Source organism: Microtus pennsylvanicus, chromosome 2 (genome assembly GCF_037038515.1).
Source record: "Microtus pennsylvanicus isolate mMicPen1 chromosome 2, mMicPen1.hap1, whole genome shotgun sequence".
NCBI lineage: Eukaryota > Metazoa > Chordata > Mammalia > Rodentia > Cricetidae > Microtus > Microtus pennsylvanicus.
The window spans coordinates 67,916,584-67,941,489 of NC_134580.1; the positions used below are offsets into that span (position 1 = coordinate 67,916,584).

At 43.5% G+C, this 24,906-nt stretch overlaps 1 protein-coding gene across 2 annotated transcripts in view; it reads left to right on the forward strand.

The window, feature by feature from the left end:
• The window catches only part of Agbl2 (AGBL carboxypeptidase 2), a 56,299-nt gene that overhangs the window by 22,701 nt on the left and 8,692 nt on the right, over window positions 1–24,906 (forward strand). For both annotated transcript variants that reach the window (XM_075963663.1, XM_075963665.1), the window contains 5 exons: window positions 67–223; window positions 15,466–15,592; window positions 17,009–17,109; window positions 18,404–18,534; window positions 24,746–24,812. In XM_075963663.1, coding sequence (XP_075819778.1) covers window positions 67–223; window positions 15,466–15,592; window positions 17,009–17,109; window positions 18,404–18,534; window positions 24,746–24,812 — 583 coding nt within the window. The remainder of the gene's footprint in view (window positions 1–66; window positions 224–15,465; window positions 15,593–17,008; window positions 17,110–18,403; window positions 18,535–24,745; window positions 24,813–24,906) is intronic.

Below are 24,906 nucleotides of genomic sequence, written 5' to 3' on the forward strand. Positions count from 1 at the left end.
CTGATTCTGGGACCACAGGTAGAGAGTGATTTAATCTCTTGAGTTTGGATGTCTGTTTCTCAATAGACTTCTGGAAGAAAGAGAGGTTCTCTTGTATTGTGATTTCCATGGGCACAGTCGCAAGAACAATATCTTCCTGTACGGCTGTAACAGCAACAGTCGGAAGCACTGGCTGCATGAGCGGGTCTTCCCTTTAATGCTAAGCAAGAATGCACCAGATAAGGTAAGAAGTTTCCTGCTGAGGAACAGAGCGCACTTCCTGGAGAAAGCGTCTCATTTGGCTCATTGTGATTAATGTTATTGTCTTTAGTGAATTCGGAACCTAGGTGTCAAGAATTAAAGTATGGTAATGTTATTGTCTTTAGTGAATTCGGAACCTAGGTGTCAAGAATTAAAGTATGGTGTAAGAATTGCTAGATCAGGGACTAGAAAGATGACTCAGGGGTTAAGAGCACTTTTTGCCCTTGCAGAGGACCCAAGTTCAATTCCCAGGACCCATATGGTGGTTCATAACCATCTGTAACTCCAATTCCAGGGGTTCTGATGCCCTCTTCTGATCTCTGAGGGCACCAGGTACACACACAGCACACATACATATATCCAGACAAAACACTAAAAGACTTTTCTGTTTGATCCATGCTGGGGATCAACATTGTCTTGTTTGTCCTAGCTACTGAGCAGAATCTGCAGAAATGGCAAACCTACTCTTGTTTGTTTCAAGAACAGAGGACAACTGTCAGGAGTTGTCCTCCCCGTCCTCCCTGTGGTACCAGGGCTAAAATCGGGTCATCAGACTCGGTGATCCATCGTGCCAGCCCATGGCAGATCTGCAAAGCTAGGGTGGTTCAGTGATTGCTCACTGGGGATTGCTGATAGTGTGGAGTGTCTTTGCGTTTGGCGTCAGCCTGGGCCTGTAAAGATGGGCAGGTGCTTCATCACCAGCTACATCCCTAGTCCTTGGATTTCTTTCTGTGGTTATGGAGATGTTCTAAACTCAGATTGTGCTGATGGAGAACAACTGTGTATATGTAATAAACTACTGAATTATGTACTGATGTTTTTAATTTTGGAGTTGTGTTTTTGCTTGTTTGTTTGAGGCATAGTCTTTATCTGTAGCCCTGGCTGCCCCAAATTCTCTGTTTAGATCAGAGCAGTCCTCCTGTCTTTGCCTCTCAAGTACCAGGATTGCAGATATGCACCTTCATGCAGACTGAGTTATATACATTGTCTATTTAACTGTGTAATTTAAACAATTAGTTTTAAAATTTTTTTAATATTTATTTATTTATTATGTATACAATATTCTGTCTGTTTGTATGCCTGCAGGCCAGAAGAGGGCACCAGACCCCATTACAGATAGTTGTGAGCTACCATGTGGTTGCTGGGAATTGAACTCAGGACCTTTGGAAGAGCAGGCAGTGCTCTCAACCTCTGAGCCATCTCTCCAGGCCCCTAGTTTTTAATTTTTTATTGATATTTATTGAGCTCTACATTTTTCTCTGCTCCCCTCCCGGCCTTCCCCCTTTTCCCTTCAGCTCTCCCCCAAGGTCCCCATGCTCCCAATTTACTTAGGAGATCTTGTCTTTTTCTACTTTCTACTTCCCATGAAGATTAGATCTATGTAAGTCTCTCTTAGGGTCCGCACTGTTGTCTAAGTTCTTTGGGATTGTGGTTTGTAGACTGGCTTTCTTTGCTTTATGTTTTAAAACCACCTATGAGTGAGTACATGTGATAATTGTCTTTCTGTGTCTGGGTTACCTCACTCAAAATAATGTTTTCTAGATCCATCCATTTTCCTGCAAAATTCAAGATGCCGTTATTTTTTTCTGCTGCATAGTACTCCATTTTGTGAATGTACCACATTTTCCTTATCCATTCTTCGATCCAGGGGCATTTAGGTTGTTTCCATGTTCTGGAAACAAACAAAACTGCTATGAACATAGTTGAGCACATGTCCTTGTGGCACAATTGAGCATCCTTAACAATTAGTTTTTTAGTGTGTAAATTATTTCAATAAAAAAATGGTGGGTGGGGTTCTTCGACTGCTGGCCCTCACCTCCGTCAGCACAGTCATTCCTTCTTTGAGATCCCAGTAGACCAGCTGAGACACCCAGCCTTGTGGGACTTTCCATTTATAACTAGACATTGTTGGACTGCAGCCTTATCATCATCATCATCATCACCACCACCATCTGTGAGCTGGCAGCCCAAAGAAAACAGTATTTCATTAATGTTCTGGAATGCCAAAGCCCCAACAGCTTGAGTCCTGGAACTCTGAGTAGAAGTGAGCACAGGAATAAAGAAAGGACAGACACTTGTATAGTAAAGCCAGAATCAGCTATCGAAACCCTAACTAGGTTCCCAGCAACCATATGGTGGATTACAACCACCTGTAATGAAATCTGGTGCCCTCTTCTGGCCTGCAGGGACACATGCAGGCAGAACACTATATGCATACTCAATAAATTTAAAAAAAAAGAAGAAGAAGAAGAAACCCTAACTAGGAGCGACAGCCAGGAGTATCAAGTGACCACTGGGAGTGACAACAGCAGCTGCTTCCAGAAGCTATCATAAGCTCCTCTGGGATAAAGCACCTGTGTGATGGGGGAGTGTCATATATCAATCTGTTGATTTCATTGGTTAAGCAATAAAGAAACTGCTAGGCCCATTGGATAGGCCCACCCTTAGGTGGGTGGAGTAAACAGAACAGAATGCCGGGAGGAAGAGGAAGTGAGCTCAGACTCCGCAGCTCTCCTCTCGGGAGCAGACGCTTGAGAGAGAGACGCCATGCTACCTGCTCCAGGGAAGACGCACGCTATGAAGCTCTGACCCAGGATGGACTTAGGCTAGAATCTTCCCGGTAAGACCGGTGCTACACAGATGATTAGAAATGGGCTAAATTAATATGTGAGAATTAGCCTAGAAGAAGCTAGATAGAAATGGGCCAAAGCAGTGATTAAAAGAATATAGTGTCTGTGTAATTATTTCGGGGCATAAGCTAGCCGAGCCAGGTGGCTGGGGTCTTGGGGACGCAGCCCCACCGCCGCTCCAATACTACTACAAATGGCGCCCAACGTGGGGCTAAACCCACTTAAAAAACCTGAGAAGGCTTAAAAATAATGGAGAGAGAGTTTAACACAGATTTTTGCTGTTTGTTGGTGGCGTCCTGTAGAGAGATTTCCTGATTCGGCAACAGCAGCAGAAAAAATGCTGTGTCATTTCAAAGCGTGGCTTCCTGAGGCTATGCCGCCGGTGCAAACTCTGGCTTTATGTTTGTGTTCCCGCTTGGGATCGGAAGGAGAGTGCTCTGAGACCATGAGGATGACTCAGAGCTCCCCGCCTGCTCCTGGGAAGAAGGCAGAATCAGGCTTAGGCAGGCGGAAGAGCATGGTGGATTCCTGCCGCCATACAGAGACGTGTTTTCAGACTGCGCCGTGCTCTGCGTGTTAGATTTGGATGTAACTTGGATGAAAATAATTTCTGTGCTGCACGCTCAGTCTCAGAATTAAAGTGCTGAGTGCCGCTCCTACCTGGTAGCCCCAAGAGGCTTCCTGACTCAGCTTTAGCTGCAAAAGCCTGCAGCTCATTAAGAGGTCCTGCCACGAAACACTTAAACGGTGTTGATGAAAAGCTGAACGCATGCTTTTCGGTTTTCAGCCGTAGCAGGAAAAAAGCTGTGCCGTTTAAAAATGCCGGCTTTCTGGGCCATCCTGCCAGGGCAAACTCTGACTGTTTGAGGCAGGAGGGCCGGCTACAGAGAGAGTACTTGAGTGTTGTCTGTTGTAGCTTGCTGGCTGGCAGGGACCTTGAAATGCCATAGAGTCGTGCCCATAAACATGGCTGCAGCCTGTATATCCGCCATGAGGCTGGAAAGCTAAGGAATGGACTGGATCTAGCTGGCAAAGCCACGCCTTTAGTCCTACTGAGATTGCTTGGTAAATTAAAGACTCATGTGGTCAGAAAAAGAGAGATATACAGTAAAGAGAGATTCAAAGACAAAGAAAAATTTTAAATGGTTTACTGTGTGTTGAAAATATATGCAGACTAAAAGTTAAAATTCTTAAAGTAAACCTCTGTGACTTCAAGGTGTGGTAGCACACGCCTTTAATCCCAGTGCCTAGAAGGCAGAGACAACAGATCTCTGTGAGTTCAAGGTGTAGCAGCAAACACCTTTAATCCCAATGCCTGGGAGGCAGAGACAGGAGGATCTCTGAGTTCAAAAACAGCCTGGTCTACAGGGTTATTCCAGGTCAAAGATAAGCGCTCAAAAAGCAAAAAGTTAACTTAGGAATGTCTCAGCTTAGATTCTTAAGCGCCTAATGATTTAAAGGTGCAAATCAAAAGTGCTCCTGGATAGTAAAAAATTGCAGATTCACAATAGGACAGATTCAGACCACTAAATGAGTCACACTGTTGGATGAATGTACGTAGGCTTGAGAGAGAGAAGAAAAAGAATATAGAGAATAAAGTTGATGATTAAAAAAAAAGGTAAAGTCTTTAAAGAGACAGAGTACAGATAGTTAAGAGATTAAAAGAAATAAAGTAAAATAAGCCGCGTAAAAAATGGAAAATTCACAGAGAGTCTGGATTATGTACATTGTGTTTTCTTTAAAATTTTTGACTGTGAAGGAGCTAAGTACAGAGAGACATTTCATTATATGGGCTGCCAATTGGAACCAGAATGGATATCATGAGGGTATGATTTCAGAATTTGGATCTAAGGATATGATACTTTGGAAAAGAGATTCTTCTTTTGTTTTCACAGAGGATGAGACTCTATGGATTTCTTCTATTCCGATTTGGTATGATGGACCACGTCCTCCTGAAGGGTTGCTGTGAACATCTTCAGAAAATTGCTTCGCTCAACTGCCAACTGAGATGAAACTAGCACACAGGTTATACCAAGAAAGACCTAATTAAAGACGCCCCTATTCAGCAGGAAGCAGTTTGGAGAGAAAAAACTGCGCCCATGTTCCCAAATATAGTTTATAAATTCTTTTACATTTAAAGGGGGATATGATATAAATATGAATAATTTGAATTAGTATAGATTTTGCTTTATTGATAGAGATTTACGGTCAATTTTGTTATATGTATAAATGTTTCTGATGTAACTTTTACTTGATAACTGTTTTGTTATATGTAATTTTGCTATGTTAAAGTTAAAGCCTTTCTTTTTTGTTTAAACAGAAAAAGGGGAAGTGATGGGGGAGTGTCATATATCAATCTGTTGATTTCATTGGTTAAGCAATAAAGAAACTGCTAGGCCCATTGGATAGGCCCACCCTTAGGTGGGTGGAGTAAACAGAACAGAATGCCGGGAGGAAGAGGAAGTGAGCTCAGACTCCGCAGCTCTCCTCTCGGGAGCAGACGCTTGAGAGAGAGACGCCATGCTACCTGCTCCAGGGAAGACGCACGCTATGAAGCTTCGACCCAGGATGGACTTAGGCTAGAATCTTCCCGGTAAGACCGGTGCTACACAGATGATTAGAAATGGGCTAAATTAATATGTGAGAATTAGCCTAGAAGAGGCTAGATAGAAATGGGCCAAAGCAGTGATTAAAAGAATATAGTGTCTGTGTAATTATTTCGGGGCATAAGCTAGCCGAGCCAGGTGGCTGGGGTCTTGGGGACGCAGCCCCACCGCCGCTCCAATACTACTACACCTGTGTCCCAGCCATCAGCCACTACCATTCTCTGCATGAAATACTCCACCACTGAAGCAATCACTGGAACCTCAGACCTGCCTACTCCTCAATGAGCAATCATTGGAACTGTGGTCCCACATGTACCTGGAGGAGTGACTGCCAGAGCTAAGGCCCCACTTGCACCTTGAGGAGCAAACATCTGAGCCTTGGGCCTGACTGCACCCAGAGGAGTGTTCAACATAGCCCCAGTCCCCAGCTATACCAATTGGAAGAAGAGGGATCCCCTGAAACACAGGCTCCACCTATACAGATTGGAGAAAGAAATGGGTAGATAACAAGGTAAGAATACACTCAACAACATAAAGAGCAATATGGCACCACCAGAAACTAGTGGTACTACAACAGCAAGATCTGACCATTCCAATGCAGATAAAAATAACTTTATGAAATTTATCAATTTATGATTGAGGCCATTAAAGAGAAAACAAAAAAAATCCCTCAAAGAAGTTGAGGAGAAGACAATCAAAAAATTGGAAGAAATCAACAAATCCCTTTAAAGAAAAGCAAGAAAAAGCAATCTAACAGGTGAAAGAAATGGTTCAAGACTTGAAAACTGAAATAAAAGCAATCAAGAAAACACAAACAAAGGGAATTCTGGAAATGAAAAATTTGGGTAAATGATCAGGAACCGCAAATATAAGCATAAACAACAGAATGCACGAGATATAAAAGAGAATCTCAGGAGTTGAAGATATGATAGAGGAAACAGATTCATCCAACAAGTTCTTAACACAAAATATCCAGTAAATCTGGGACATCGTGAAAAGTCTAAACCTAAGAATAATAGGAATAGAAGAAAAAAAAGAAGTTCAACTCAAAGGCACAGAAAATAAATTCAAGAAAATCATAGAACTTTCCCAACCTAAGGATATACCTATGAAAATACAAGAAGCTTACAGAACACCAAATAGTCTGAACCAAAAAACATCCCCTCACCACATAATAATCAAAACACTGAACATACAGAATAAAGAAAGAATAATAAGGACTGCATAGGAAAAAGACCATGTAACATAAAGGCAGACCTATCAGAATTACACCCAACTTCTCAGTGGAAATAATGAAAACCAGAAGATCTAGACAGGTGTTATGCAGACACTAAGAGACCATGGAAATACACAGGCTAACAGATTTGATCTGAAAACAGAAACCATCCTTCTGCTGCATACAAGAAACATGCCTCGACCTCAAAGACAGGCATTACATCTGAATAAAGGATTGGTAAAAGATTTTCTAATCAAATGGACCTAAGAAACAAGCTGGTGTAGCTATCCTAATATCTAATAAAATAAACTTCAAATGAAAATCAATCAAAAGAGGTGAAGAAGGACATTTCATATCAATCACAGGAAAAATTCATCAAAAAGAAACATCAATACTGAACATCTATGCGCCAAATGCAAGGGCACCCACATTTGCAAAATGTCGTGGTTTCTGTCCTGCCCAGTTCTCACAGAAATCACACAGAGGTCTCCATTAGTTATAAACTAATTGGTCCTTTAGTTCAGACTTCTTATTAACTCATAACTTATATTAGCCCATTTTTCTTGTCTATGTTAGCCACATGGTTCATTACCTAATTCAGTGAGGCAGTCACATCTTGCTTCTTCTGTGGCTGGGTCATGACTGCAGACTAGGACTTTCTTCTTCCCAGAATTCTCCTGTTCTTATTGACCTGCCTCTACTTCTTGTCTGGTTGTCCCACCTATACTTCCTGCTTGGCTACTGACCAATCAGCATTTATTTAAAATATAATCGACAGAATACAGAATCGTCCCACAGCAGTGAAAGAAACACTACTAAAGCTTAAATCACACGTGAAGCCCCACAAACTAATAGTGGGAGACTTCAGCACTCCACTCTCACCACTGGACAGGTCAGTCAGACAGAAAATTAACAGAGAAATAAGGGAACTAACAGATGTTATGACTCAAATGGACTTAACAGACATCTATAGAACATTCCACTCAAACATATAAGAATATACGTCATAAGAATACACTTCATAAGAATATTCCTCATGGAATCTTCTCAAAAACTGATCATGTACTTGGTAGCAAAGCAAACCTGAACAGATAAAAAAAAGTGAAATAACCCCATGGATCTTATCCAATGACCACAGCTTCAAAGTTAGAATTCAACAACAATACTAATTTTAGAAAGCCCACAAACAAATGGAATTTGAACAATGCTCAACGGAATCACAACTGGGTCAAGGAAGAAATAAAGAAAGAAATTAAAGACTTCCTAAAATTCAGTGAAAGAGACTCCACAGCATACCCAAACTTATGAAACACAATGAAAGCAGTGCTAAGAGGAAAGTTCATGTCACTAAATGCCTACATAAAGAAACTAGAAAAATCCCACACTATTGAGTTAACAGATAGTATATATAAGTGACCCCCAAAATTCTACCAGGGAACTCCTACAGCTGATAAACACCTTCAGTAATGTGGCAGGATACAAGATCAACTAAAAAAAATATCAGTAGCCCTCCTACATACAGATGATAAATGGGCTGAGAAAGAAATCAGAGAAACATCACCTTTCACAATAGCCACAAACAGCATAAAATATCTTTGGAAATCTCTAACCAAACAAGTGAAAGACCTATATGTCAGAACTTTAAGTCTTTAAAGAAAGAAATGAAGAGGATATCAGAAAATGGAAAGATCTCCCATGTTCATGGATAGGTAGAATAAACATAATAAAAATGGCAATCATACCAAGAGCAATCTACAGATTCAATGTAATAACCATCCAATTCCCAGCACAATTCTTCACAGACCAACTTCATATGGAAAAACAAAAAATCTAAGGATAGCCAAATAATCCTGCACAATAAAGGAACTTCCAGAGGCATCACCATCCCTGACTTTAAGCTCTACTATAGAGCTATAGTAATGAAAACAGCTTAGTATTAGCAAAAACCAGACAGGTGACCCAATGGAATCAAATCGAAGACCCTGATATGAACACCTGATTTTTGACAAAGAAGTTAAAATTATACAATGGAAAAAAGAAAACATATTTACCAAATGGTGCTGGCATAACTGGATATCAACATGCAGAAGAAGAATGTAAATAGATCCAAATCTATCTCCATGCACAAAACTCAAATCCAAATGGATCAAATAATTCAACATAAATCTAGCCACACTGAACCTCACAGAAGAGAGAGTGGAAAGTAACCTTGAACACATGGGCACAGGAAACCACATCCTGAACATAGCACAGACACTGAGGGAAACAATTAATAAATGGGACCTTCTGAAACTGAGAAGCTTCTGTAAGACAAAGGACACAGATAACAGGACAAAATGGCAGCCTACAAAATGAGAAAAGGTCTTCACCAACCCCACAACCCATCAACAGACAGAGGACTGATCTCCAAAATATACAAAGACCTCGAGAAACTAGACATCAAAATACCAAATAATCCGATTAAAAAAAAATGTGGTGCAGATCTAAACAGAGAACTCTCAACAGAGAAATCTCAAATGGCTGAAAGGCACTTAAGGAAATAGTCAAGGTTCTTAGCCATCAGGAAATGCAAATCAAAACAACTCTGAGATACCATCTTACACCTGTCAGAATGGCTAACATTAATGACAGCTTATCTTGGAGAGGTTATAGAGTAAGGGGAACACTCCTCCATTGCTGGTGGGAGTGAAAACTTGTACAGCTGCTTTGGAAGTCAGTATGGCAGTTTCTCAGAAAACTAGCAATCAATCTACCTCAAAACCCAGTAATAGCACTTTTGGGCATATACCCACAGGATGCACACTCAGACCACAAGGACATTTATTTAACTATGTTCATAGCAGCATCATTTGTAGTAGCTAGAACCTGGAAGCAACCTGGATGCTTCCCAACCAAAGAATGGATAAAGAAATGTACTACATTTATACAATGGAGCGGTAAAAAACAATGACATCTTGAAATTTACAGGCTAATGGACAGAACTAGAAAAAACATCCTGAATGAGGTAACCCAGACCCAGAAAGACAAATATAGACTGTACTCACTCATAAGTAGATATAAATCATAAAGCAAAGGATAACCAGCCTACAGTCCACAACCACAGAGAAGCTAGAACCCTTATGTAGAAACAAATGGAAGCAGATGTAGAGATCCATGTAGTAGGAGATGGCTTGTTTGCTCCCAGTCACCCAGACCCAAAATAATTACACAGAAACTATATTAATTACAACATTGCTTGGCCAATAGCTTAGGCTTCTTATGAACTGACTCTTATATCTTAGATTAACCCATTTCTATTATTCTGTGAATCATCATGAGGTTCTGGCTGCTGGCTAGTGACTTTCTCTTCAGTAGCTACATGGCATCTCTCTGACTCTGCCTTCTTTTCTCCTCTGTCTCTGCTTGGAATTCCTGCCTGGCTCTATTCTGCACTGCCATAGGCCCAAAGCAGCTTCATTAACCAATGGTATGCAGAGGGGAATCCCCCATATTACCTCCCCTTTTCTGTCTGAATGAAAAGAAAAATTTTAACTTTAACATAGTAAAATTACATTTAACAAAACATGTATCAACAAGAATTATAGTTATAATATTTAGTCCATTCACATTTGACAAATTAAGGAAAATATTCTATCATCTATCTTATCTTTGTGAGTCTAAAGTTTTATATCTAATTTATTGCTTATAACTATCTTTCTTTAACTCCATCAAAGACTCCAGAAGGATATATTACCTAAATAAAGAGGAAGTGTATTGTAAGCAACTTCCAAAACTCTAGAATTGACAGAGACATCCTGTTGCCTGGACAGTCACCCACAGTTCATCTGTACCGTTGGGGGCATCCACCTTCAGCCCACAGGCCCAGAGTATCTGGCAGACTTTTCCATGAAGTAGGAAATTTGATGATCTCTTATGCCTTGCACTGGCAAAGTTTATCAGTTGCTTTCTTCTGTGTCCTGGAAAATGTCTGGCAGTTCTTTCATGAAGCAGAAACCCTGAAGGACTGTCTCACCTTTAGGCAAGTTCAGCAGTCATTTTTCTATGGGTCCTACATGTCCAGTTTTTACAGCATACCATAAGCAGTCCATGTAAGAGCAGTTTTTTCCCAAATGGCTAACCAACTCTTTGTTTGATGCCCATCTTCCTCTTGAAGTAGATTGGTGCTTCCAGGTACAGATAATGTCTCATTGTTGAGAAAAGTCTAAGTTCTTAAAACAGTTTAAATGCCATATTCTGTTAGTCTTTGAAAGGTTTGAAGAATATCTACCCATCTAAAATGTCTATCTGTAAATCTAGAAAACCTAACTAACATGACTACAGGTTTGACAATAGATGACTATCTACTAACCTGTTTCTTAATTATATATTACATTTTTAAATAAGCTGCACAAACACAATACCTTAAACAAGAACAGAAATACATATACATAGTATAACAAAATCAGCCTTAAATTTGTATCAGTAGGCCAAGATCCACACAAATACAAAGTATTCATCTCTATATAATATTCCCTTCAAATGTAAATAAACATTCATAAATAATATTTGGAAATTTGAACATAGTTTTCTCCAAACTGCCTTTTGCTTTTTGTTGGGCAAAGTATTTGGGGGGTTTATGATCTTGGTCCATCAAAACACATTAGATTAGTCTGGAAGGAATCCACAGGATCTCATCCTCTGTGGAAACAAAAGCAGAACCTCTTTTCCAAAGCAAGATATCCTTAGACCCAAATTTTGAAGTTAATATACCTTTAAAATATATATGTTGACTTAGCTTATCAGCCTGTACAATGTCTCTCTGTACTTAGCTCATTCATAGTCAAAAAATTTAAAGCAAACCTAGTAATATGCATAATCCAGACTCTGTATATTTTTCATCTTTATATGGCTTATTTTTCTTTACTCCTTTAATCTGTGGCTGTCTGGATGCTGTCTCTTTAAAGACTCTGTTTTATTTTTTTAAACCATTTATTATTATTATTATTATTTACCATTTATTATTTTTATAACCGTCCATATTCTTTATCTCTTTCTCCCAGGCCTATGTACATTTTTTAAACATACTGTTACCAGTTCAGAGGTTTATTTTTGTCTGAATCTGTCTTTATTGTATATCTGTAATCATTCTGTGACCAGGAACACCTTTTTTTTAATGGTAAGTGGGCATGGCTAAGACTAACTCTGTGGTTTTGTCTGTTGGCTCTGCCCAGTTCAACATGGAGGAACCATGTTTACTGCCTCTGACAGCCATGCACACCGCCCCAGCTCCAGGGTCACAGAGTGGGTCTATGTCACCATGAAGCAATTTGTAACACGCTGCTCACAGCCCCAATTTAAGAGTTCAGCCTCCTGAAAGAGCCAGAGCCCTCCCTTAAAGAAGCCACTAAGCCTTTTCAGTCAGTGGGCTGAGCTCCTGAAGTGCAATGAAAGAGAGGGAGGAGTGATAATATGAACAAGGGGGTCAAGACCATGACGGGAAACCCACAGAATCAGGTGACTGGTTTAGTGGGAGCTCACTGACTCTGCACTGACAACTGGGGAACCTGCACAGGACTGAACTAGGCCCCCTGAATGTAGGTGACAATGGTGTAGCTTGGGCAGTCTGTGTGGCCACTGTGTGCACAGACTTGTGCAGTCTGAGTGGCGAGGATCTAACCCTAATGCATGAACCGACTTTGTGGAGCTCATTGTCTGTGGAGAGATAACTTGCTTAGCCTAGGCACAGTGTGAGTGGGGGAGAGGGCCTTGGTCCTGCCTTAAGGAGGTGATGGGACAGATTTAGCTGACTTCCCAGGGGAGGCCTTACCCTCTCTAAGGAGTGGATGGGGAGTAGGGTGGGAGGAAGGTGGGGGAAGCAGGAGGAGAGAAGGGAGAGGGAATAGGAACTGCTATGTAAAAATTAATTAATTAATTAATAGTGGGTGGGTACATGCATGTGTGCACACACACACGTAAGCGTGATTAACTCATGCTCCACCACTGAGCTAAAAAATATCTCAAGATTTATTTATTTATTTATTTATTATTTGGGTTTTTTGAGACAGGGTTTCCTCTGGCCATCTTTGGAACTCATTCTGTAGACCAGTCTGGTCTCGAACTCATAGATCCTCCTGCCTCTGCCTCCAGAGTGCTGAGACTAAAGGCGTGCGCCACCACCACCCAACAATAATTTTTAAAAAATTGTTCAGGGTATTTCACCTGGACAAAAGTTGAAACTCCTACTGGGTTAAAGTCACCTTTAACTGTGCTTAGCAGTGGGGGATTTGAAGGATGAGCAGTGTTAATGTGTGACTGGGGAGATGGCTCAGCTAGCAAAATGCTTGCTATGCAACAATGGAGAACCTGAGTCTGATTCCAGAACCCACATAAAAAAAAACCGGGCATGGTGATGATCACGTGTAATGCCAGCGCTTGAGGAGCCAGGTGGATCGCTGAGGCCAGACAGCTGTCCAGCTCCTTCAGCAGTCCCAGGCTCATGGAAGATCCTGTCTCAAAACAAAAGTGAATGGCTATTGAAGAAAGACACCCAAGGTTGACCTCTGGCCTCTACATGTGTGCATGCGCGCGCGCGCACACACACACACACACACACTGATTCACATGTACACTCTCCACACACAGATGTTAATGTGATACAAGTTTCTACACACAGTCATAAAATATCAGGGCTGCTAACATGTCCATAACATCATGAAGCTAGTTTGCCCTAAAAACTGCAAAGGTAGTGGAAACACTTTATTTTTTAAAGAATTATTTCTTAATTATATATACAGTATTCTTCCTGCATGCATCCCTGCAGGCCAGAAGATCTCACATAGACGGTTGTGAGCCACACCACCATGTGGCCACCAGAAACCAAACCCAGGACCTCCGGAAGAGCTGGCAGTGCTCTCAACCTCTGAGCCATCTCTCCGGGCAAATATTAAAAGTTGCTTTTTCCCGTTATAAGTATATTCACAAATATAACTGCCATTAGAGATTAGATTGGATTTAGAAAAATGATAGTTCAAATCTTATCCCATTGGGTTGTGACAAGGCTGGAAATGTGGTTCAGATGAGAGAGTGCTTGCCCAGCTTTTATGAGCACTACGTAAACTGGACGTGATGGTACACACCTGTGAACCTAGCACTTAGGAGGTGGAGACAGAAGAATCCAAACTTCAAGGTCATCCTTGGCTATACAGCGAGTTTGAAGCCAGCCTAGGGTACATGAACCCACATGCCAAAAATCAAAACCTGTGTGAGAAATGTTTTACACATTCTTTCTTTTTTTTTATAAGAGAAAATAAATTATCTTTTTTTAAAATTATACATACCAAAAGAAGTTCCCACTCCTCCCCTCCTCCCATCCCCTCCACACACCCTCCCACCCCACCCCCATCCAATCCTCCGAGAGGGTAAGGCACATTGCCTTGTGGAAGGTCCAAGGCCCTCCCTACTATATCTAGGCTGAGCAAGGTATCCATCCAAAGAGAACAGGTTCCAAAAAAGCCAGTACATGCAGTAGGGAGAAATCCTGGTGCCACTGCCAGTGGCCCCTCAGTCTGCCCCAGCCATGTAACTGTCAACCACATTCAGAAGGACTAGTTTGGTCCTATGCTTCCTTCCCAGTCCTGCTAGAGTTGGTGAGCTCCCATTAGCTCAGGTAGATTGTTTCAGTGGGTGTCCCCATCATGGTCTCCAGTAAAGTCCAGTTGAAGGTCAAGACACATGCTATTCTTATCTATTACAAAAAGAAGATTTTTTTTCTCCCTTTCTTGTCTTCAGATGAAATCATAATTGTAACTCAGTATCTAAAGCAACTCAGTGCAGAACCACACTGGTGAACACTGGCGCAGGGCTTAGAACCCTGCTAGCTCGCGCCCCTTCCGTCCTTCAGACAGGCGTGCACTAAGGCAGCTCTCCAGAACCCTGGATTCCAAGAAGTTAGACAGCACGATACCTTCTTGTAAACCTTGTTAGCAGGACAGGATGAGGTCAAGATCTGTTCTAGACCGTGCATAATGCAGGGCTGAGCTGGGCATAGAAGGCAAAGGAGGGCATTGAACTCCTAGTAGAAAGACTAACACCATGGAGGGGGAGAGCTCTAGATAGAGATTATGGGGGTAAGAAATATACAAACCAAAAATCATATTTGGAGGAAAACTTAGACCTGAGAGTTCATATTTTGTGAAAGAAAATAAGTCATGAAGCCCATACGGATCAATCACATGTGTGTATCCTCTGCATTTACTGGATGCAAGAGAGCTGGAAAGCTACTGGGTTACATGGCAAGAAAGGGAAGAAAGGCTTAGAAAAGCTGCCTACTGCCTGAAATGTCAAAGTGTGCCCGTGTCCCAGACTTTCCAGAGATCCTGGTGTAGCAAGATGCTCTGGGAGCAGGAGCAAGTCAGGCTGGAAATGGAATTATCTGTATGTTTTTCTTTTAAAAGTCATAGTACACAATAAATGCTATCAGGTTTCTTTAGTTAATAACCCATATTCCCAGCTGAGGGGACCACACAGCTCCTCACCCACCACTACCTTTTGACATTTCTCAAAGTTAGCAGTAGAGGCAGGCAGATCTCTGTGAGTTTGGGGCCAGCCTGGTCTACAGAGCAAATTCCAGGTTGTCTCTCAAATAAACATTCCTTTTCCATATTAACGACTCTCAGACATTTCATTCCTTTTCCGTATTAGCGACTCTTAGACATCTTTTCCGTATTAACGACTCTCAGACATCTTGTATTTGTCAGTTTATAATCAACAGAAAATTCGTTTGTTTGTTTTTTAGTTCTCTTTTGACAGTTGTAACTTTAAGGTCCAAAAATGCAAAGAAGGAACAGGAAGAGTTGTGATGTGGCGGATGGGCATCACAAACAGCTATACAATGGAGTCGACCTTTGGCGGGTCCACCCTAGGTAAGAGGCGGGCCTGGCACGGGAAGCCTGGCACAGCATCTGGGAGATAAAAGGCTTGGGAAAGTCAGAGAAATAACGGATGTGCAGGATTTTCTTGCTAGCCTCAGGTACCAGAGTATGGACGTGTAATCCGCGCATCACTGGGCGCCAAATCACACTCTCCTCAGAACCTGCACTCAGGAACTCAGCTTTGACTTCCGGTTACATTTATTAAGTTCTGTGGTCCTGGGTTTAATCTTCCTTGAAGCTCACATTCCCTCTAAGCTACAGTAATAGCACCTGAATTATAAGGACTGCTTTAGGCGTAGTACCTGCCACAAAGTAAAACCAAAATAATTTAAAAAGAACTTGATAATCCATTACAACAGGAAACTTTTTCATTGTCAAAGATTCGTCTGAACCAGATTAAAACTAGGAGAGCTATAGTTCAGAAACATACTATCCTAGAACAAGAAGTGATATTTTAAGTCGGCTTTATTTTATTCACGTGTATTGTGTGTGTGTACAATGTGTGCCTTTCTGTGTATACCAAGTCTCTCTCTCTCTCTCTCTCTCTCTCTCTCTCTCTCTCTCTCTCTCTCTCTCTCTCTCTTTCTCTCTCTCTCTCTCTCTTTCTCTGTGTGTGTGTGTGTAGTGTGTGTGTGTGTCTATCATGTGTGTGCACTTGCTTGCAGGGGTTGGAAGAGGGTGTTGGATCCCCTGGAGCTGAAGTTACAGCAGGTGTAAGTGTTCCAGTGTGGGTGCTGGGAACCACGCATGGGTGCCGTGGAAGCACTAGGGTGCTGGGAACCACGTGTGGGTGCTGTTGAAGCTCTATTAATGCTGAGCTGTCCCTCCAGCCCTATGAGGAGCAGTTCTCTAAAAATTGACTCACAAATTAGATTTGCATTTAACGCATAAGATTTAGGAAGCTGGAAAGATGCCTCGGCTGTAAAGAGCACATACTACTCTCTTGGAGAGAATGCACATGCTCACAACCATCTGTACCTCTAGTTCCACCCTAGGTTTCTGGCACCTTCTTCTGACTTCCGAAGTCATCAAGCACACACATGGTGCAGACATACAAGCAGAAAAAACAAATATTCACAAAATAAGCATAAATATAGAAATCTTAAAAATAAACTAAAAAATTTAGGGCTATGTACACAGATTTAAAATTTTTTATTTTTCTATTTAAGTGCATGAGTCTTCTGTCTGCATGTATGTATGTACACCACATGCATGCCTGCCTGCTGATTCAGAAGAGAGCATTGGATACCCTGGAACTGTAGCTATGGATGATTACGAGCCACCATGTGGGTGTAGGGACCCTAACCTGGATCCCCTGCAAGAGCAGCAAATGCTATTAACTGCTAGACCACCTCTCCATCCCCAGTTTTTAAAAATCTCAGAAAAATTACGGTTTTTTTCCCTCAGGCAGTAAAAGAGACACTCATTTTACCACTGAGGACCTGAAGTCCCTAGGTTATCACGTCTGTGACACTATTCTGGATTTCTGTGATCCTGACCAGACCAAGGTAAAGACAGAGTTTCAAACAGTGTACTATCGGTCCTCTGCTGGACTTCCATGGGTCCAGAATCAGCTCAGGGGAACTTCGTCGCCCTCTTAATATGTTTTATAATTTATTTTTATTTTATGTACATTGGTGTGAGGGTGTCAGATCCCCTGGAAATGGAGTTACAGACAGTTGTGAACTGCCATGTGGTTGTTGGGAATTGAACCCGGGTTCTCTAGAAGAGCGGCCACTGCTCCTAACCACTAAACCATCTCTCCAGCCCCCCCCCCCTTTTTTTTGAGACAGGGTTTCTCTGTAGCTTTAGAGCCTGTCTTGGAACTAGCTCTTGTAACCCAGGCTGGCCTTGAACTCACAAAAATCCACCTGCCTCTGCCTCCTGAGTGCTGGGGATTAAAGGCGTGCGCCACCATTGCCCAGCTCTCCAGCCCTTCTTAATATTCTTTTTATCTGATGTTTTCATTACCAGAGGAAATAGAACCCCGATCCTGCAAGCTGTCAACAAACGGTGACACTTCACAATCCTCCTAGAAGGAAGAAACTATCCTTTGGTCCCCTCTCCATAAATGACGGGTTTGCTATAGCAGCACCTTGTCTTCTCTTTCAGAACAATGGCATACACAGCGTGCTCACTAATCCTGCCTTGTGCACTAGGAGATGCCCCTCTGGAGCCTGCCTGCCTAAGACTAGGCCTCAGTTGCTGCTTTTTTCTGTTTCGTCTTTTTATCCTTCTCCTCCCCTGCAAGTGTTCTCAAGCTTGCCTCTGTCCAAACGCTGAAGGTTTCTTTGGCCTTGTTCTTCTGATGGCTATTTCTGATTAACTCACTCATCTTGGGAGGAGCGTATACCCATCGTCCCCAACACATTTCTCGTGTCCCCGTATAAGCACTACTCGGATGCAATGCTTAGTCAAGAATTAAAAGGCCTGTTTGGTGCTTCCCTTCCCCCAGTGATGCCGGAGCACAAGGCCTTCTCGCTCATGTGAGCCAAGCACTCTACTCCTGACCTACAACTTTATCCAAACCATCCTTGCCTTAGGCCAAAGTTAGAACAATGCCATTCTAACTCCTCCTGCTGCCTTGTAACTCAGCCAAACAGGTGAAACAATTGCAGAAGTGGCCAAGGCAGTGCTCGCTGATCCGCCGCTTTAAAAAGTGTATTTGTATAGCCCAGGTCTCGTATCCATTACTATGTCTTTAATAGAAGGAGTTACAGTTTGCCCTATCAATAAATCACCTTTCAGCACACCCTCAAAACCACTCATGACTAGCATGTAAAATGTTTCCCTCTGCTGCAGTACACTCAGTGTCTACAAGAGCTTAAGGAGCTCTTACAACAGGAAATCCACAAGAAGTTCAATAACTCTGGACAAGAGATGGACTTAGAAGGAAGCTGGAGTGACTTTCCTTTGTCCGACATCGAATCCAGGTAACAAATTTCATTTCTAAGGAAATCCGGGCTTGATAATCATCCTTGATCCCAGTATTTGGGAGACAGAAGCAGGGGGATTGGGAATTTAAGGAAGGCCTGGATCACATTTACGTCACACCTGTCCTCTTATTTATTTGTTTGTTTATCTATCTACCCATCTATCTTTTTATTTTGAGACAAGTTTTTACTGTATTGCTTGGGTGACCTGCATCTCACAGAGATCTGCCTACCTCTGCTAGATTAAAACATGTCCGTGTCCCGAGACATGCCTTCACCTTCAGAATTCTGGAGGGAGATGTAAGCAGATCTCTGTAGTAAGTCCCAGGAGAGCCAGGGCTACATGGAGAGACATTATGTCTATTACTACAACAACACATGTGAGCAGCACCACCCAGAAAAGGAAGTTCTTAATTGTGCTTATGGTTCCAGAGGGATGGAGTCCATGATGACAGAGCGAAGGTGCATGGCAGGAACAGCTGAGAGCTCACATCTTTTTTTTTTTTTTTTTGGTTTTTCGAGACAGGGTTTCTCTGTGGTTTTGGAGCCTGTCCTGGAACTAGCTCTTGTAGACAAGGCTGGTCTCGAACTCACAGAGATCCACCTGCCTCTGCCTCCCGAGTGCTGGGATTAAAGGCATGTGCCACCACCGCCCGGCGAGAGCTCATATATCTTTTTGTTTTGGTTTCATCTTGTTTTGTTTGAGACAGGGTGTCACTATAGATAGTTGACTGTCCTGGAGCTCACTCTGTGAACCAGGCTGGCCTTGCGCTTGCAGAGCTCCACCTGCCTCTGCCTCCAAATTCTGGGATTAAAGACGTGTGCCACCACACTTGACTTGCGTGTTCATATCTTGAGCTGAAAGTAGGAGACATAGAGAGACACTATGAATATATTGCTCCAGTCTTTCAAAACCTCAAGTCCTCCCCCAGTGACACACCTGCTCCAAAACAGCCATAGCTCCCAATCCTTCCCAAACAGTTCCACTAACTGGGGAACATATGAGCCTATGAGGGCCATTCTCATTCAAACCACTACACCCTGCCTCAAAAACATAAAACAAAATGCTATTGTAATAAAATATATTAAAGGTGATGGTAATTTAGAAGAAAATGTTAGTGGTGATAGAAGATGTCAAACTGACTGGATTCTGGATTGTTTTTCAGTCTTAGAAAAGAGGCCACTAGCAAACAGAGGTGAGGAAGGTGGAGCTTCCCAAGCTCAATTTAGCATCTGGTCATTTCTTTTCGGATAGTTAGATCCTGTTGTGGTCAAAGCAGTTCTATGTCTTGGTGGTGAGCCATTGGCCTTGCAGTATTTCTCAAGCTTCTCAGACTCCAGCTGGATCCACCCCTGCTTCCTAAAATCAGACAGGTGATCCACAGAAGAACTGCCAGGGACCAGAACAATGGAGAAGACAAGGAAGGGAAACAGTCTTTCCATTCCACCACAGGGCTCTTGTAATGCTGAGATTCTGGGTTCTTTTCATAGAGTTGCCTTGTCCAAGAGATCTGTACTCACCTGATATCCTAACCACAGCTACGGTGATGCCTGGATTCTGAGTGTATTTTTGTTTACTAAATCTTTTAATATTTTATTTAATTTTTAAAAATATATTTTATTTTATATGTATAAATTTTTGCCTGCATGTATAAATGTGTATCTCGTGTGTGCCTGATATCCATAGAGATCAGAAGAGGGCATCAGATCCCCTAGACTTGTATTTACAGATAGTTGGGGCCTTCATATTGGTGCTGGGAACTGAACAAGGGTCTTCCAGAGCAGCCAGTACTCTTAATCTTTGAATGTCTCTAGTGGAGCACAGAAAGTATTTGATTCAAATACCAACACCATTCTCTCCCCTCAGGTTTCTTCCTTATTCCCACTAGTATGTTTCTCTTCCAACTTCATCTTTTCTCTTTTTTGTAGGTGTGCAGGCTCCAGCTTTCTGCCCAAGGGGCCTCAGATTGCCTAGTCATTCTTCAAAGGTTCCAAGGCTGGGCTTGTAGCCTTCCATCTTTGAAGACAGTTGGAAGGGTGTGGCTCTTCCACCCTCTCTAAGTAGCACTCTGAGTTCTGGGCCACTAAGCAATTCTGGCCCAGTCTGACAAATGTTTCTACAGAGAACTTGAACCACAGCATCAGACCAAGCAGGGTGCCCTCTCCACTCATTGCCCCTTCCACTCTCCCTCAGTCTGTTGCACTGGCCACTCTCTGTTTGCAGTCTAAAATCCAAAATGTCCTGTGCATGTCAGCTCACTGACGCAGCCCGGGAGAATGTCCTGTGCATGTCAGCTCACTGACGCAGCCTGGGAGAATGTCCTGTGCATGTCAGCTCACTGACGCAGCCTGGGAGAATTCCTGTGCATGTCAGCTCACTGACGCAGCCTGGGAGAATTCCTGTGCATGTCAGCTCACTGACGCACGCAGCCTGGGAGAATGTCCTGTGCATGTCAGCTCACTGACGCACGCAGCCTGGGAGAATTCCTGTGCATGTCAGCTCACTGATGCAGCCTGGGAGAATTCCTGTGCATGTCAGCTCACTGACGCAGCCCGGGAGAATGTCCTGTGCATGTCAGCTCACTGATGCAGCCCGGGAGAATTCCTGTGCATGTCAGCTCACTGACGCAGCCCGGGAGAATTCCTGTGCATGTCAGCTCACTGATGCAGCCCGGGAGAATGTCCTGTGCATGTCAGCTCACTGACGCAGCCCGGGAGAATTCCTGTGCATGTCAGCTCACTGACGCAGCCCGGGAGAATGTCCTGTGCATGTCAGCTCACTGACGCAGCCCGGGAGAATGTCCTGTGCATGTCAGCTCACTGATGCAGCCCGGGAGAATTCCTGTGCATGTCAGCTCACTGACGCAGCCCGGGAGAATTCCTGTGCATGTCAGCTCACTGATGCAGCCCGGGAGAATGTCCTGTGCATGTCAGCTCACTGACGCAGCCCGGGAGAATGTCCTGTGCATGTCAGCTCACTGACGCAGCCTGGGAGAATTCCTGTGCATGTCAGCTCACTGACGCAGCCCGGGAGAATGTCCTGTGCATGTCAGCTCACTGACGCAGCCCGGGAAAAGCACCGGCGAGGACAGGCAGAGCTGCACTATCTATAGCTGAATGAGCAGGAACGCTGATGCCGTTAGCCCAGAATTAGAAGGAATGGTTTCCAGCTTCGATACCACAAAGTCAGATGTCACAAGCCTCCTTGGGTTTCTACCTCTGCGTTCTCACAATCGCAGATAAAGGCAGGCTGGGAATAGTGACGTTGCTCTGTGTGTACACACACAATTGGCATTTTCTGGGACATGCTGCATCTATTGCCTTTTGCTAAAGAAGTCTGTTATTTCCAAAATCCAGCAGCCTCAAAGTCTCCTTCTAGACGGAGAAACCTTTGAGAAGAGCAAACCTTTGGAAATCAGATCACAAAAATGAGGTTTTCTTCTGCTTTGCTGTGCTAGGTGTTAATCCTCACTGTGCTAGGTGTTAATCCTCACTGTGCTAGGTGTGACCTCTCACTGTGCTAGGTGTGACCTCTCACTGTGCTAGGTGTGACCTCTCACTGTGCTAGGTGTGACTCCTCACTGTGCTAGGTGTGACCTCTCACTGTGCTAGGTGTGACTCCTCACTGTGCTAGGTGTGACTCCTCACTGTGCTAGGTGTGACTCCTCACTGTGCTAGGTGTGACTCCTCACTGTGCTAGGTGTGACCTCTCACTGTGCTAGGTGTAACTCCTCACTGTGCTAGGTGTGACCTCTCACTGTGCTAGGTGTGACCTCTCACTGTGCTAGGTGTGACCTCTCACTGTGCTAGGTGTGACTCCTCACTGTGCTAGGTGTGACCTCTCACTGTGCTAGGTGTGACTCCTCACTGTGCTAGGTGTGACTCCTCACTGTGCTAGGTGTGACTCCTCACTGTGCTAGGTGTGACTCCTCACTGTGCTAGGTGTGACCTCTCACTGTGCTAGGTGTGACTCCTCACTGTGCTAGGTGTGACTCCTCACTGTGCTAGGTGTGACCTCTCACTGTGCTAGGTGTGACCTCTCACTGTGCTAGGTGTGACCTCTCACTGTGCTAGGTGTGACTCCTCACTGTGCTAGGTGTGACCTCTCACTGTGGTAGGTGTGACTCCTCACTGTGCTAGGTGTGACTCCTCACTGTGCTAGGTGTGACTCCTCACTGTGCTAGGTGTGACTCCTCACTGTGCTAGGTGTGACTCCTCACTGTGCTAGGTGTGACCTCTCACTGTGCTAGGTGTGACTCCTCACTGTGCTAGGTGTGACTCCTCACTGTGCTAGGTGTGACTCCTCACTGTGCTAGGTGTGACCTCTCACTGTGCTAGGTGTGACTCCTCACTGTGCTAGGTGTGACCTCTCACTGTGGTAGGTGTGACTCCTCACTGTGCTAGGTGTGACTCCTCACTGTGCTAGGTGTGACTCCTCACTGTGCTAGGTGTGACTCCTCACTGTGCTAGGTGTGACTCCTCACTGTGCTAGGTGTGACTCCTCACTGTGCTAGGTGTGACTCCTCACTGTGCTAGGTGTGACTCCTCACTGTACTAGGTGTGACTCCTCACTGTGCTAGGTGTGACTCCTCACTGTGCTAGGTGTGACTCCTCACTGTGCTAGGTGTGACTCCTCACTGTGCTAGGTGTGACTCCTCACTGTGCTAGGTGTGACTCCTCACTGTGCTAGGTGTGACTCCTCACTGTGCTAGGTGTAACTCCTCACTGTGCTAGGTGTGACTCCTCACTGTGCTAGGTGTAACTCCTCACTGTACTAGGTGTGACTCCTCACTGTGCACCAAGGGAGGTCACAAAATGAGTAAAGGCCTGGTTTGAAATGCCTTTTTTTTCCCTGTGAAATTTGAGTTTTGTGTTCAAGATACTTTTTTATTTTAAATCTGTTTATTATTATTATTGGGGATGGGGAAGAACTTTTGTCTACTGAACCATCCCACTGGCCCTGAAAACACTTTTTGGAGCCTCTATTATATACAGTGTAATTCTCAGTTCTAGTTCACCATATCCCAGGAAGAGGTAAACTTATGTGATATGATGAGAAATGCTTAACTATCTGAGTCCCTGTTCATCTTAGTCCTCACAAGAAAGGGCAGAAGAGAGTTTGTGGAGAAAAGTTTTAGTCTATACATGCATGCAGAACTTGTGAATGAAGAATTGATGTCGTTAAAAAGTGAAGAATGGGCGGTGGTGGAGCACGCCTTTAATCCCAGCACTCGGGAGGCAGAAGCAAACTCTGTGAATTTGAGGCCAGCCTTGTCTACAAGAGCTAGTTCCACGACAGGCTCCAAAGCTATAGAGACACCTTGTCTTCAAGAAACAAAACAAAACAAAAAACAAAAACAAAAACCAAACCAGTGTTCCAGGGCTAGAGAGGCAGCTCAGTCTTGGCGTTCATGAGCCTCTGGGCTCGGGCTCTAACATCAAACAAGCAACAAACAAAACTGAAGATTTATTTATTTTGATTTTCTTTGATGTGGATGGATATTTTGCCTGCCTGCATATATGTGTGTCACAGGCATGCAGGGACTGTGGGGGTCAAAAGAGGGCATTGTATTCCCTGGAATTGTTGTGGTAGAAAGTTCCGAGCCGCCTGTGGGTTCTGAGAACTGAACTCAGGTCCTCTGAAAGAGTAGCCAGTGCTCTCACAATGTAAACTTGACTGGAATTCACTATGTAAACCAGGCTGGCCTCAACTTCAGAGAAACCCATGTGCCTCTGCCTCCTGAGTGCTGGGATTTAAAGACACAGGTTACCGCATGCAGCTGTTTTTCTGTATAGAGACAGTGTCCACTGTAGCCCAGGTTGGATTCAAACTCAGCAATCCTTCTTCAGTGCCCCAAGGGCACAGTTGTGCTATACCTGGCTGACAGCCTTGAAGTGACTTTGGTGTTGTCTAGCCTGCTGACCATTTGTCTCATTATTTATCTAGTTATACATTCAGCACATTTCCTAGAGTAGCTGGCAGAATCCTGGCTTCGGGGAATTAGTATCAGCTCAGAAGAAATGAAGATGGAGATGCCCTCAGGGGAACCCCGGTCTCTAGGACTGCACACTGCATAGCCCAGCCCTGCTCCCCCTCTGCCAGGGCACCTTTGCCCATCTGGCCAGGGTTTGTTTTGCCACACTGACAGTTCAGAGCCTCTGCTTCCTTGTCTGACAGTTCTTTCTGTGTCTTTTTTCTTATTTTTCCTAGCACAAGTGGTTCTGACAGCTCCCTCTCGGATGGTCTTCCTGCCCACCTACTGAGCATGGCAGATGAGGTGAGAGCTCACTGATTCTTGTACACACAAAACATTGAAACTTAAAAAAAAGACAAAAAAACCCAACTAAAAACACCATAGTACTAGATAATTG